At 51.8% G+C, this 13,951-nt stretch overlaps 1 protein-coding gene across 2 annotated transcripts; it reads right to left on the minus strand.

The window, feature by feature from the left end:
• Window positions 1–2,220: 2,220 nt before the first annotated feature.
• RAD51D (RAD51 paralog D) lies at window positions 2,221–13,933 on the minus strand. Of its 2 annotated transcripts, none has more exons than XM_070390463.1 (10): window positions 13,644–13,933; window positions 13,306–13,367; window positions 13,000–13,118; window positions 8,566–8,647; window positions 8,179–8,313; window positions 7,569–7,664; window positions 5,026–5,116; window positions 4,751–4,900; window positions 3,257–3,421; window positions 2,221–3,092 (listed from the first exon to the last, which is right to left on the minus strand). In XM_070390463.1, the coding sequence occupies exons 1-10, from the start codon at window positions 13,723–13,725 to the stop codon at window positions 2,920–2,922; spliced, it is 1,155 nt and encodes a 384-aa protein (XP_070246564.1). In that variant the 5' UTR covers window positions 13,726–13,933; the 3' UTR covers window positions 2,221–2,919. The 2 variants fall into 2 exon arrangements, with proteins under 2 accessions (XP_070246564.1, XP_005899746.2); XM_005899684.2 differs by having other exon boundaries at window positions 4,830–4,900; window positions 13,644–13,930.
• Between the last annotated feature and the right edge of the window lie 18 nt (window positions 13,934–13,951).

The following is a 13,951-nucleotide window of genomic DNA, read 5'->3' on the forward strand; positions in this document are numbered from 1 at the left end:
ATAAATCTCGTTCCTTGACTTTGTATCCTTTTCACCATATACCTATTGTCTTCCTGCAAACCCCCAGCTTATGTTGAGACTCTTACACCCAGAAACTAGGGGAGCAGGGAAGAGCTAGGATTCAAAAGCTACTCAAGGAGTCAAGTCTGTGCAGCAGGTCAAGTGCACTTGTTCAGCTCCGAGATGCACTGAATAAGATGTGGACAGGACTTCCCTGGTGGTCGTGTGGTTAACGACTCTGCTCTCCCAACGCAGGGGGCCTGGCTTTGATCCCTGGTCAGGGAACTAGATCCCACATGCCACGACTAAGGCCCAGGGCTAGTTGCCAGGGGCAGAGTCCTGTCGGAATGTCACGGGCTAGTCTGGAGCAACGGTGAACGGTGCTCCTCCTCGTGGCCAGAAAGGCTGCCTGGGGGAGGCTCTGTGGCTGGGATAAGTCCCTGCTGAGGGCGGAACTGTACCAATTGAAAGCTAAAGGCGACGTGGACACAGAATCCTGGCCAAGGAATCGAGAGTCCTAGGTTCCAGCCCCCGTTCTGCCGCTGGGACTGTCATTTCTGCTCTTGGACCTCACTTTCCCGCTCGGCTAAATGACAAGACGGGGCATATGGTCTTTATTTATTTGGCTGCCTCGTGTCTTAGATGCAGCACGTGGGATCTTACTTCCTCGAGCAGGGATCGAACCTGCGTCCCTTACCATTGGAAGACTGATTCTCAACCAGCACACCACCAGGGAAATCCCAGGGCATGTGATCTTTACAGGCCTCTCAAATCTACAATCCTAGGGTACTGAGTCAGGGACAAAGTACCTGATGCCACATTCAGGAAACACGGCAGATGTGCCCAGGGCAGAGATGGCAACCAGGCTCCACCCTGAACATCAATTTCAACTGACTGGTGGTGGCCACCTGGGGCGTCAGGTGGAGAAAAAACTAAAATTGCAAAGGTCTCTGAGCTCGGCAAAAGGGAATGCTTGATTTATTGCTGATGCCTGCATGGGTTCAAGATTCCCAAATGGTACAAATGATGGGGATGTGCCACCCCGAGCTTAACATTTTGTTTGCTACTATGGTTGCCACGAGCTTCCCGGGTGGCGCTAGTCATAAAGAATCCACTTGCTAATGCAGGAGATGTAAGAGACAGGAGTTCAGTCCTAGGGTCAGGAAGATCCCTTGGAAATGGCAGCCCACTCCAGTATTCTTGCCTTGAGAATCCCATGGACGGAGGAGCCTGGTGGGCTACAGTTCATGGGGTAGCAATCGGACACAACTGAGGCGACTTAGCTTGCATGCATAAGGCTGCCATTATGTACCCACTGCTCCTAGTAAGGAGGCTGCAGGCTCATTTCTCCCAAGAGCCTGTGGAAGTGCCAGCGACAGGGTTCCTCCGGTCCTGGCTCACCAAGCCTGTCCTCACTCAAGCAGATACCCTCGGGGGTTGCCACTTGCTCCAGTCCTCCAGACCTCTTCCTTTTATCCCTCCTGTGCTCATCATCTGTAAATGTTATATCTTCTGCCTCTAACTCTGACCCCGCTTCCTGCAGCCAAGACACAACTAATTAACTACACAACAGGCTCTCAAACCGAGAAAGGCAACCTTCCTTTAAAAAAATTGTGGTCAGTAAACAATCCTGATCATGTTCTGCCTTTGATCTCCCCTTCCCTGCTGTCCTCCCCTCCACCCAGCCGGGGCTACAGCTCACAGAGAAATGGTCACAGCACCCGTAACAGACCGGGGTGGGGCGGGGGTGGGGGGACTATTTCATACACTGTGGTACAGCTGGCAGGAAGAGAGGGGTAATTACGTTGCATCTTGGAGCCACCGGCAATGAATTTCTGCATAAAGGACTAGATTTGCCGTGTATTATTTATGCCAGCATCAATTTTCCCAGCTGGCTCTACTGACTGCAAATTCTTCCCTGTTTATGGGCAAGGCCATGGTTCAGCACCTCGGCTTACTCTGTACCGTGGAGGGCCCCACAGGGCACCATGCATGTTAAACAGGCGGCTGGATTCACCGCGGCCAGGTCACATCTTCCCTTCCTGTTAGTTTCTATCCCTGGCGCTGCAGTGAGCTCCCAGCCTCACCTGGGCATGGTGAGGCATGCAGGTGTCTGAAACCAAACTGACGAGGGAAAGAGGAACAGGGGTTCTCTGGGTCCTCACTCGGGGAAACTGAAAAGCCACCCTCTGGGGGAAAACAGATGGCTCTGCAGCTCAGTGAATTTCTTTTGTATTATTATGTTTTTAAGAGCAGGATCTAGATAAGAGTTTTGGCACTAGGAGTAAAGAATCCACCTGCCAACGCAAGAGATGCCAAGAGACATGGGTTCGATTTCTAGGTTGGGAAGATCCCCTCGAGGAGGAAATGGCAACCTGCTCCAGTATTCTTGCCTGGAAAATTCCACGGACAGAGGAGCCTGGTGGGCTACAGTCCATGGAGTCGCAAAAAGTCAGACACAATTGAGCACACAACACGGGTTGCGTTTACAAGGTTACTTCCACCCAGTAAGTCAAAGACAGAGTTAGGGGGAAAGGAGCCCCATCTTACAGATGGAAAAACAGAGGCAGAGAAAAACAAAAAGAAGAAGGGAAACAAAGGTAAGCCAGAGGCCCCAAGCTCAGTCACTGTGTCAGGATGGAGGGTAGGACGGTGATGTACAGGGTTAATCCGTCCAGGTACCAGAGTGCCTCTTCAGATATGCCCAAGTCCATGAATCTGGCTCCTGCTGGAAACACACGTGGTAGAAATAAGGGAAGAAAACCGGGTACCAGCATGAATTTCTGGGTCCTTCCACAACAGCATCCTCTCTTGCCAGTAGCACTGTGTTTCCAGAGAAAGGAGCTGAGGGCTGAGATGGCTTCCCAGTGAGAGAGTGTCTCTAGCGCCCCAGGGGCTGCCGGCAGCGAGCAGCAGGCATTACCCTGCAGGTGAGTTGGGGGCCTTGCGGCCTGTCCCTTCCCCCATCAACAGCACCATCACGTGTGATCTCCCTGGAACACTGGGCTCTGCTCCTAGTGTCCTTTGTGATCTCCCTGGAACGCTGGGGTCCCCAAGCTCCCTAAGTCCACCGTCTCCTGGCAACCTGTTGGCTGGAAGAAGACAGGAGGGAAGCGTGAGTGTTTGAGCTGAGCAGCCCACGTGGGTAGCTTCTTTGGCTGCAGGGTCTCAGCCTTGAGGAATTCACAGACATCTGCAGGCACGGAAGCCACCCTCAAGGGCCTGGATTCCTGGCTTTCCCCTGGGACTGGCTTACCAGACGGGGGGATTTGGTCAGACACACCACGCGCCGGCTGCCCAGAGATCCTGAGCTTTGGGTGCTGTCCAGGAGAAGCCGGGTGCTGGGCACAAAGCTCCAGGAGCGTCCCAGGGCAGGTTTCAGCTGCCCGCTGTCCCTGTCTCGGGTCATGTGATTGGTCACCTGCGGCAGAAAGAACCAAAGGCTTATAGACTCATAATGCTGGTACAGAGGACATTTGCTCCTATGGCTTCATTTTACAGACGGGAAAGCTGAGGCCAGGTACAAGGAAACGACTTCCCCAAGGCTCCATGACTTATCACCAGTCTGGAGTCAGGACCCTGGGCTCCTGACTTGCACAGAGCTCTTGCCACTAAACCACGATTCCAGGACTTCCCTGGTGGTCAGCGGTTAAGACGTGGGTTTGATTCCTGCTCCGGAAAGATTCCATATGATGTGGAGCAACTAATGCCTGCATCACAACTACTGAGCCTGTGCCTGAGAGCCTGTGCTCCACAATGAGAGAAGCCACGCAGCGAGAAGCCTGCACGATGCATCGAAGAGTAGCCCCCACTCGCCGCAACTAGAGAAAGCCCTGCCCAGCAACAAAGACCCAGTGTGGCCCCCCACCCCAAATATGCAGCCGCTGAAAGTGGCACTCTTAAAGAATCTATTAAAAGATTCGAGAAAGGGTGTCCTTTTTTAAAAATTAAAAAAAAACACAAGATTACAATTTAGTTGGAAAGTTGATTAAAAGTATATGTTATATAGGCAGAGAAAAAAGATTCAATGAAGGTATATATAAAAAAAAAAACTAATATGGTCTCTGTGGATGTGAAGATTGATTACAAACTGGACACTTATATTTAACTATTTTTTACCTTCTTCTATGAGAAGCATGAAGACTTTCAAAAAATTACTCCACAAGCAGAAAAAGTTACTCTAAAAGCAAAAAAGATCCTGGAAAAGGATCTGGAAAGCTCTGGAAAAGGCAAGCGCTTCATAGAAAGGGACAGAAACCAAATCAGTGGTTGTCTGAGGCTGGGGGATCTTTCTGGGGTGATTGAAATATTCTGTATCTTGATCTCGCCAGATACGACTGTTATCAAACCTCAAACAAAGAGAAGTTACTCTGTGTGAATTACACCTCAATAAACCTGACTTAAAGAAAGTAAAAAGAAAAACAAGACTGTCCCCGGGCTCCCCTGGTGGTTCAGTGGCTAAGACTGTGCATTCCCAATGCAGGGGGCTCAGGCTCAATCCCTGGTTGCGGAACTAGTCCAGCATGCCGCAACTAAAGATTCTGCATGCTGCCACCAAGTCCCAGCGCAGCCAAATAATTAATTTTTTAGAAGTGTTAAAAATAACATTGCCTGATCCCCTGGCTATTTATGTGTCTGATCCCCTCACAGTCTGGCACTCTAGATGACCCACAGAAGTTGGGCTATGACCCTTTCCCAAAGGGTCACTCTGGGGGTTCAGAAGCTGCTGTTTTAAGGAAATAGAGAGCACCTGGAAAGAACCTCCCCACTTGGTGAAGTCCAGGGACCAGAGAGAAGGCTAGCATGGCTGGCCAAGCCCACTTCCTCACCAGCACTGCCACACTGAGGTCCCGGGCCAAGGTCTTCAGCTCTCGGGCCAGCTGCATCATCAAGGCCAAGCCTGGAGGAGAAAAAGCCAAGAGGGTGGGCAGCGGGGCAGCGGGGACTGGGCTGGCCGAAGACGGGACTCCAGAGCCGGCAGGCAAGATCACGGCCCTCCACCCTGTGCTCTGCCACACCACTCACCTTCCCTCTGCTGACCTCCCAGAAGTGGGGCGACCACCGCAGCGACCGAGTCCACAACCACCACCTTCAGAGTCCCGGAAGAACTGCTGACCTTGGGGGAGTGATGGGAAGCAGATGCCACCAACCAGTTGGCCTCCAGGGGGCACCCATTATCAGACAAACCTGCTCCTCTATCAAAAACTGGTAGGAAATAACCTCTCCCACCCCAAATATAGCTGCCCCTCCATGATGGAACTCGAGCAATGCCTTTTCCCCCCACCCTCATGTGTATGTATAACAGATTATACTGAAGACTTGGGCTTCCCTTGTGGCTCAGCTGGTAAAAAATCCACCTGCAGTGCAGGAGACCTGGGTTTGATCCCTGGGTTGGGAAGATCCCCTGGAGAAGGGAAAGGCTACCCCACTCTAGTATTCTGGCCTGGAGAATTCCACCGACTGTATAGTCCATGGAGTTGCAAAGAGTCAGACACGATTGAGTGACTTTTACTTGCACTTTCACTGAAGACTTGGATGGACCAAGAGAGTTTAAATCTCAGGATATCAGATACTCTAATTACATTTGAGAAATTCCTGCTCAGATCCTATGGTCCCTGATCAGAAAATTTTTTCTTTTCTGTTTTTTAAAAGACTTTTTTGACGTCAACCCTTTTTAAACTCTTTATTGAGTTTCTTACAATACTGCTTCTGGTTTATGTTTTAGTTTTTTGGCCCTGAGGCATTGAGATCTTAGCTCCTCGATCAGGAATTGAACCCGCACCCCCTGCTTTGGAAGGCGAAGTCTTAACCACTGGACCAGGGGAGCCCCAGATGTCATGTCACTCTTTTGATTAGGCTTCATTATATGTCAAACGGAATGCACTGCCAGCCCATGATCACATTGTTACACAGGACAACCTGTTGCATTTTGCTCTCACACGTATGCTGTCTTGCAGGAGCAAGCGGCCTTGCTGTGAACTGCCTATGGAAAGCACCACATGGCAGGAATAGTGGGCAGCTTTGAGGACTTGAAGACGGCTTCTGCCAACAACCAGCTGCCAGCAAGAAGCTGAAACCTCTAGGAAATGAATTCTGCCAACAACCTGAATGAACTTCTAAGTGGTTCTTCCCCAGCTGAGCCTACAGATAAGAGCACAGCCCACCTACCACCTTCATCACAACCTAATGAGACCCTAAGCAGAGGACCAGGCCAAGTTGTGCCCAGACTTCTGACCTACAGAAATTAAAATAATAAATACATGTTGTTTTAAGTCATAGTTTGCAGTAACTTGTTATGCAATAATAGAATACATATCATCTAACAGTGCTGTTAAAAAAAAAAAAGTCTTTTGTCCTGGGAGTTGAGAGGTTTGGGTTATAAGCTTTGATCTTAATGTAAAAAAAAATTTTTTTTTTGCCCATGAGGTATGTGGGATCTTAGTTCCCCAACCTGGGATCAAACTTGTGCCCCTTGGAATGGAAGTGCAGAGTCTTAACCACTGGACCACCAGGGAAGTCCCTAAGCTTTGTTCTTATCCTAAATATGCGGTGACTGTGGGCAGCTCACTGAATGTCTCTGGCACCCCCTTTGCTCGATCCCAACAAGAGGGTTGGATTAGGTCAGGACTACTTCATGTCTCAACACATGGGGAGGCATAACCTGCTATGATTCCTATGCCAAGTATTTGTTCAACCATTATATGGTCTAAAGTTTGTTAAAACGATTTATGTTACATACAACCCTAGGTATGCCCACGGGAACATCATATGCTTTGGGGTGAGAGGTAAAGTTTAAGATAAATTAAACTAGTCTCTCTAAGGCTTCTCCCAAATGTAAAGGTATAAATATCATGCACCATATCCTATCCAAGCACCCATCAGGTATATCAGGGTACCAACGCAAATGCATTCCTAACCTCTCTCCCTTGTCAACGGGACTCTGAATGTGTTCAAGCACTGGGCAGAAAATCTGACATCAGGGAAGGTGCGCCCAACCTCTGGACTAGGACATAAAAAAAACATAACTCAGTTCTTGCCAGTTAGGTGTAAAGGGAACTGGGAAGTGTAATGGTGGGTTCCAGAGAAAGAGGTACAGAAAAGAGGCATCTATCACTGCCCTGGATATGGATGTGTGAAGACGTGCTGCTCGGAGCCATGGCAGCCACTCTGCAATCATGAGGGGGAAAAGCCAGAGAATCAGGCACACCAACCTAGAGCCCTGATATTATGGGTGTGCCAACCTCCAGACTTATGTGAGATAATTAAACGTCCTCAAGGTTCAAGTGTCTGTCAGACAGATGCTATTAATTTGCAGCTGAATGGACCCAGTTGGAATGTAGAGATGAACAGGACCGATCCTTGCACTCAAGGAAGGGGCTTACTCTTTAATGGGGAAGATGGGCATGTGAACGAGGAGGCAAAGAATTGAGGAAGGAAAGAATTAAGCATCCAGAAATCCCATCCTGGGAATGGCGGGCACAGCTAGAGTAACCAGATTGCACACCTGCCCACACGCAGACAGCACAGGTGAGCTGCAGGGAGCAGGGAAGGCAGAAGATCAGGCTCACCTGCTGGGACACAGCGCCTCGCAGGTCCTGCAGCACGTCCAGCATCTGGAAGATGTCAAACGCACGCACCACCTGGATCCTCTGGAGAGCTCCTGCCTGAAGGGGCAGGAGAAAGAAGGGAGGGCCTTGGAGAAGAGGAGCCGGGGGTCGCGCAAGATGAAGAGGGATTTTGAGGTTGAGAGAGAAGAGGCACTTAGACACAAGGACTCAGGTACAGATGGCAGTGGGCTTTGCTGGGCTGGTTCGCAACATGCTGGCTGCCTGGGTGCTGAGCTGCAGAGCCAAGTCAGAGCTCTGTGGGAAGGAGTGGCAGTGACCAGTGTGCCTGCCCTGGGCAAGATATGGGGGAGAAACACAGAGGCTGGGCGTGTGTCTGCCCTGAATGAGGGGATGCCACGGATTGGGTTTCTAGGAAGGATCGTTGTGGGTAGCATCCAACTGGGATGACGTCATAAAGGGGAGGCTTTACAATACAGGAAGCATTGGTGGAACAGCAAGTTTTAAAGCCAGAAATGACCAGTCACCCAAATGGTCCAAATTCTTGCTGTGTTAGATAATGGGGTCTTATGGTGTCAGAACCTCCAAGGAACCCAGGCTTCCTGCCATTTACCTGCTCCTCCTCATCCGGGGTCCTGGCCTGAAGCAGCTGGAGAATGCGGGAGGCCGTGAGCCCTCCATTGGAATCAATGTAGAGGACGTTCTGCTGCAGGCCATAGGCCACGTGTGCTGCCACACAAAGACATACCTGAGTAGAGACGGGTCATTGGGTGAACCTGAGCTCTCAAGAAGGGCCCAGAATGGGAGTCCCCCACCAAATCTCATTCAGATCCCAGAGGCACGGATGGGCCCCGAGACGTGAGTTCAAGTCCCACTCCTAACCACCCGTCTTCTCTCTTCCAAGCTCTGAAATCACAGGATGCTGGCAGAAGCTTCCCCAGAGATCCAGGACTATGCATCCACCTCCCCCAACCCTCCTGGCTGCTGGCTGCAGGTGTACCTGGGTTTTGCCGCTACCCGGGGCGCCTACAATTTCAGTCACTTCTCCAGTGTAGAGACCAGCATCTAGCAGTTTGTCCAGGCTGATGGCAGAAGAGGAGGGAAGAGCATCAACCGAAGGGATTGGAGGGGAGGGAGCAGAGGAGGGAGGAAGAACAGCAAGACATTCCTTCCAAGCACTGTTCTGTCCAGAGACGTTCTGACATCTCTGGCCAGGAGGCTCCTCCTCGTGGAGTCTCCTTTGGGGAAAGCCAGCATGGCCGAGTGTTTCCCCTCTGGCTCCTCATCCTTTCACTCTCGCCTTAAAGATCACCTCTGGGTAATCACTGTTCTCCAGAGGTCTCTTCGCTGCCCCATTCAATGGTTCTTCTCTCAGTCTCCATCGCAGCCCCTTCTGAGTTCCCTCGATAGCACTGCCCATAGTTTGTCATGGTTTAAAACTCTGAAATAATTACAGATTCACAGGAAGTTGCAAAACAAACAAACAAACAAACAAACATGTAGTGAGGTCCCGTGTACCCTTCAGCTGGTGTTCACTAATGGTAGCATCTTTTACTCTAAGATGGTTTGTTCTCTATCTTAGTGCAACAGCGAAAAACAACACTGGTGGCGTCCACAGAGCTGCAGCTCCATTCCTTCCACGTGTGTCCGTGTGCACAGTTCTTTGCCGTTTCATCCCACGTGTGGGTTTATGGAACCACTGCAATCAAGACAGAGCATTTCCATCTCTGCAGGGCTCCCTGTGCCACCCTTTTATAACCACATTCATCCCTAAATCCCTAGCTAGCCCCTGGCAACTGCTTAATCTGTTCTCCATTATCATCATGTTATTTCAAGAATGTTGACTTCCCTGTAGGTCCAGTGGTCGAGTCTCTGTGCTCCCAATGCAGGGGGCACAGGTTCAATATCTGGTCAGGGAACTAAGACCTCGCGTGGCGTGGCCAAAAAACAATTTCTAAAGAGACCCAAGCATGAATATTTCTTAAGCTTCCCAAATGATTCTAATGAGCAGCCTGGGCTAAACCACAGGTCTGGACTCTACAATCAAGAATCAATCGCATTCCTGGCCATGAGGATCTCCATAAGGAATTCCCAAATCCACCTTGACATGGACAGACCCCCCGCCGCCACCACCACCACCTGCCTTATGGAACAGAAGTACAAGTGAGCCTAACCCTGTTTTGAACACAAGTGCTGTCTGGAATTTATCCTCCACCTTCCCCCCAAACTGGCTTTCGTTCATTCTTTCAGTCGCTCATTCAAACATCGCCTGAATGTCTCACATTTCCTAAAGGCCTTTTTCTAAAACAAGGGGGAGGCAGAGATGAACAAGACACAGCTCTGGTCTTCAAGGAACCACCCTTCTCCCCAGTCAATACAGCTGCTTCCGAGGCTCGCTGCCTGCTCTCCCACTTGTAAAGATGCCCCCAGCACTACAGGCCGTGAGAAGACCTACTGCAGAGGGACTTCCCTGGTGGCCCAGTGGTTAAGACTCCTTGCTTCCAAGGCAGGAGGCTCAGGTTCAATCCTTGGTTAGGGAACTAAGATCCCACATGCCAAGTGGCCTGACCAAAAAAAAAAAAAAAAGGCCGATTAAAAAATCAGAGAAACCTGCTTCATTTGGGTTAACCAGCATTTCGTGAGCTGTTGACTACAGAACTCCCCTCCACTCCCGTGTCAGAGTTAATACCCATCGGGTGTCCAAAGACCACTGTGACAAAGGCTAGAAGCCTAGGGGTCATCTTTGATTCGCCACTTTTGTATCCCCCAGCAGGAAGGCTTACAGCATTTCTTCAATATGCCTCCTGCTGTCGCCCGCCCCAGATCTGCTCACAACACCCTCCCCTGCTGTATCCTCCTGGGCCTCTCCTGCCAGCCTCCGCAGCCCCATCTGCCCCGCCCACCTCCACCCGTGCCTGTAACTCTACTTTCACGACACAGCCTCCTGCCTGGAGGGAGCAACAGGGCAGACGCCTTAGAGCTGAGTTCTTAGGCTTAACAGTGTGACAGGTGTGACCTCAAGGGCCTGGTCTGCCACTTACTCACTGCAGGATCTTTTTTCTTTCCCTTTGGCTGTGCCACCCCGCTTGCGGGATCTTAGTTTCCGAACCAGGGATTAAACTATAGTGGAGCACAGGAGTCCTAACCAGCGGACCACCTGGGAAATCCCTAGCTGGGGGATCTTGAGCAAGTCTCTTAACCTGAGTCCCAGTTTCCCTATCTACAGGATGATGGCTTTCATTTCTTTTTAAAGATTTTTTGATGTGAATGAACCATTTTTAAAGTCTCTACTGAATTTGCTACAATGTTGCTTCTGCTTTATGTTTCAGTTTCTTGGCAGCAAGGCATGTGTGATCTTAGCTCCCCATCCAGGGATTGAACCTGCGCCCCCTGCACTGGAAGGTGAGGTCTTAACCACTGGACTGCCAGCGAGGCCCCAGGATGGTGATTTTCATCGCAACAGGCTCACTGTAGTTGTCAAAGTGGTAGCCCCTCAGTCGTGTCCGCCTCTTTGTGACCCCTGTGGACTGCAGCCCACCAGGATCCTCTGTCCGTGGGATTTTCCAGGCAAGAATACTGGAGTGGGTTGCCTTTTTCTTCTCCAGGAGCTCTTCCTGACCCAGGGATTGAACCTGCATCTCCTGTGTCTCTTGCACTGCAGGCAGATTCTTCACCCACTGAGCCATCGGGGAAGTAGATGGATAAATGAAGAAGATAAGATAAAGTGAAGATAAATGAAGTGAAGATAAATGAAATAATGTACCTAGAGTAACAGTGCCTGCTGCCTGGTGAGCACTCGAAGAAGGCCCATCCATCCTCACTGCACAGAGCGGTCCTGAACCTCTCTGAGCTCCTCTGCAGTGACCCTTGGTGGCTGCCATCCTGCCAGTTTGCTCCCTGACCGCTCTCTCTGTATATGCTGGTTTTATAAGCTCCCAAAGGCCAGGCCTGCTTCCTGTTAATCACCCCTTCCTTAGCTGCTTGCACACATGCTCACACCTCTCTCGTGCCACCTGCTCTTCTCTACCCAGTGGACCCCAGGCTCCTTAAGTGCGGGGGCCTCACCCATACCCATCTCCGGTACCCCTGCTTGACACTGGCCAGTGCTGTGAGGGCTCAGGATGACAGACCTGAGCCCTCAACCCAGGGAAAGCAAGCACTGTGCTGTGTGAACCCCGCCGAGAGCGTGTTATGGAAACAGCGAGGGCCAAACCGATCCAAAGACCTTTGTGGTGGCAGAGTTCTTTATCAAATTCCACACAAACAGGCCAGGGAAGAGGTCAGACTCCCTTGGCCAGAAGCTACCTGTTTTCTTCCAACTCTTTTCTCTCTCCAAACACGGCAGAAGGAAACTACTCTCGCCCCCTCCTGCTGCAGTGTACAAGGAATGAACCACGTTCAGGAACAAGTACCCCAGGGCTGGAGCCCCACCACTGCCCCTGGCTCCCCTTGTGCTAAACTCAAGTGGGGTTAATAATCACGAACTCACAGGATCACAAAGAGATTATACAACCTATTGTATAACCTTGTTGTTGTTCGGTTGTCCAGTTGCGTCCGACTCTTTGCGACCCCATGGACTGCAGCATGCCAGGCCTTCCTGTCCTTCACCGTCTCCAGAAGTTTGCCCAAGTTCATGTTCATTGCATCTGTGATGTCATCCGACCATCTCATCCTCTGATGCCCTTTTTTCCTTCTGCCCTCAACCTTTCCCAGAATCAGGGACTTTTCCAATGAGTCAAGTGTTTGCATCAGATAACCAAAATACAGGACTTTCAGCTTCAGCATCGGTCCCTCCAATGAGTATTCAGGGTTGATTTCCCTTAAGATTGACTGGTTTGATCTCCTTGCTGTCCACGGGACTTTCAGAGTCTTCTCCAGCACCGTAGTTTGAAGACATCAATTCTTGGTGCTCCACTGTATAACCTACTACGTGTCAATGGCTGGTACTTAACCTAGTCCTGCCGAACTCTCTTGCCCCGTCCACCCTTAAGTGGACAGGGAGGTAGGGCCAGAGAAGAGTTGCTCTGATTTGCTGAATAATAATGAAATACTGACATCTTGTGTTTCAGTGGTTCTCAACCAGCATAGATTTTGCCCCCAGCCCACCCAGGGGTCACAGCTGGAGATATTTTTGACTAACAGACAAGGGTTCTCCCCTTGGTGCTACTGGCATCTAGCAGGCAGAGGCCAGGGAAGCTGCCGAATGACCTACTAAACACGCAAGACAGGTTTCCCCCCACCCCAATAATTCTGCATCCCCCAAAGTTAGGAGTTATGAGAAACGTTCTTACAGGGTAAGAGAACTCAGAAGTCCTGACCATCCTTAGCACTGTCTGAAAGAGCCTGCTGGCTCCAGACTCTAGCATCGAAAGCCCAGCGAGAGGCAGTCAGGTGGCCCTGCCTCTGAGTTTGTCCCGCACGTACACACACAAACCTCCCAATGCCAGTGGACAGGATGGCCGTGGAGGTCTTCAGTTCCTCGTAGAGATCCGCGCCATTGAAGGGGAAAGCTGAGAACTGAGCCAGCAGCACCCGTCTCAGGGCGACCAGGGCCTGCGGAAGGGGCGGGGCAGCTCAGGATCCAGGCTGCAGCAGCCCAAAAGTGTTCGGCAACGACCCGTCAAAGGAGGGGGCCTCCCAGGGTCTCCGACGCCGCCGTTATCAATCTTTAGGAACCCCTCTGCTCGGGGATGGGCATTTAGAGACACCCAGGTGTGGAGCGTGGAGACGGTCAGCTCACCTTGTAAGACAGGCCACATTTCTGGGCGACCTCCTCCAGGTCTGCACAAACCAGGTCCACCACTGAAAACGAAACACGTGGGGTTGATGGGCAGGGAGGGAGGCCCGGGACGTCCCGCACTTGACTTTCCCGCGCCCGGGCGTACTGGCGGAGCCGTGGGACACGGCGCGGTGCCGGGCACACTCTGTGGGGGGATGGGGGGGTTCTACCCTCCCAGGGGCGTGGCTCGCCCACGTCCACGTTTCCGGGCTCCCCCGGGGCGCAGGAGGGAGGGGAAGGGCCCCTCCGGTGTGCCGGGGCCGGCCGTGTGGCCGTGTGTGGCGCGCGCCCGCGGTCACCTGTCTTGATCCCGCGGCTCTGCAAGAGCTGGACCATGTCCTGGGTGAGGCCCGGGCACAGTCCCGCCCGAAGCACGCCCATGTTCCCTGGGGGCCTGGGGCCACTCGTCCTGGAAGCATCCGCGGGGCCCTCTCCAGTCGTCCCCCACCCCACTCCCGGCGCCCTTTTCTGGACGGGCGAGGAATGCGGGAGGCAGCGACCGCGCAGAGAAAGCGGACCCTTCGGGAGCTCGGGCGCCCAGGGGCCAGCCCGCCCCGGCCGCGCCGCCGCTTCCGGCTTCCAGGCGCCAGGACTCGGCCTGCGGCGC

Source organism: Bos mutus, chromosome 19 (assembly GCF_027580195.1).
Source record: "Bos mutus isolate GX-2022 chromosome 19, NWIPB_WYAK_1.1, whole genome shotgun sequence".
NCBI lineage: Eukaryota > Metazoa > Chordata > Mammalia > Artiodactyla > Bovidae > Bos > Bos mutus.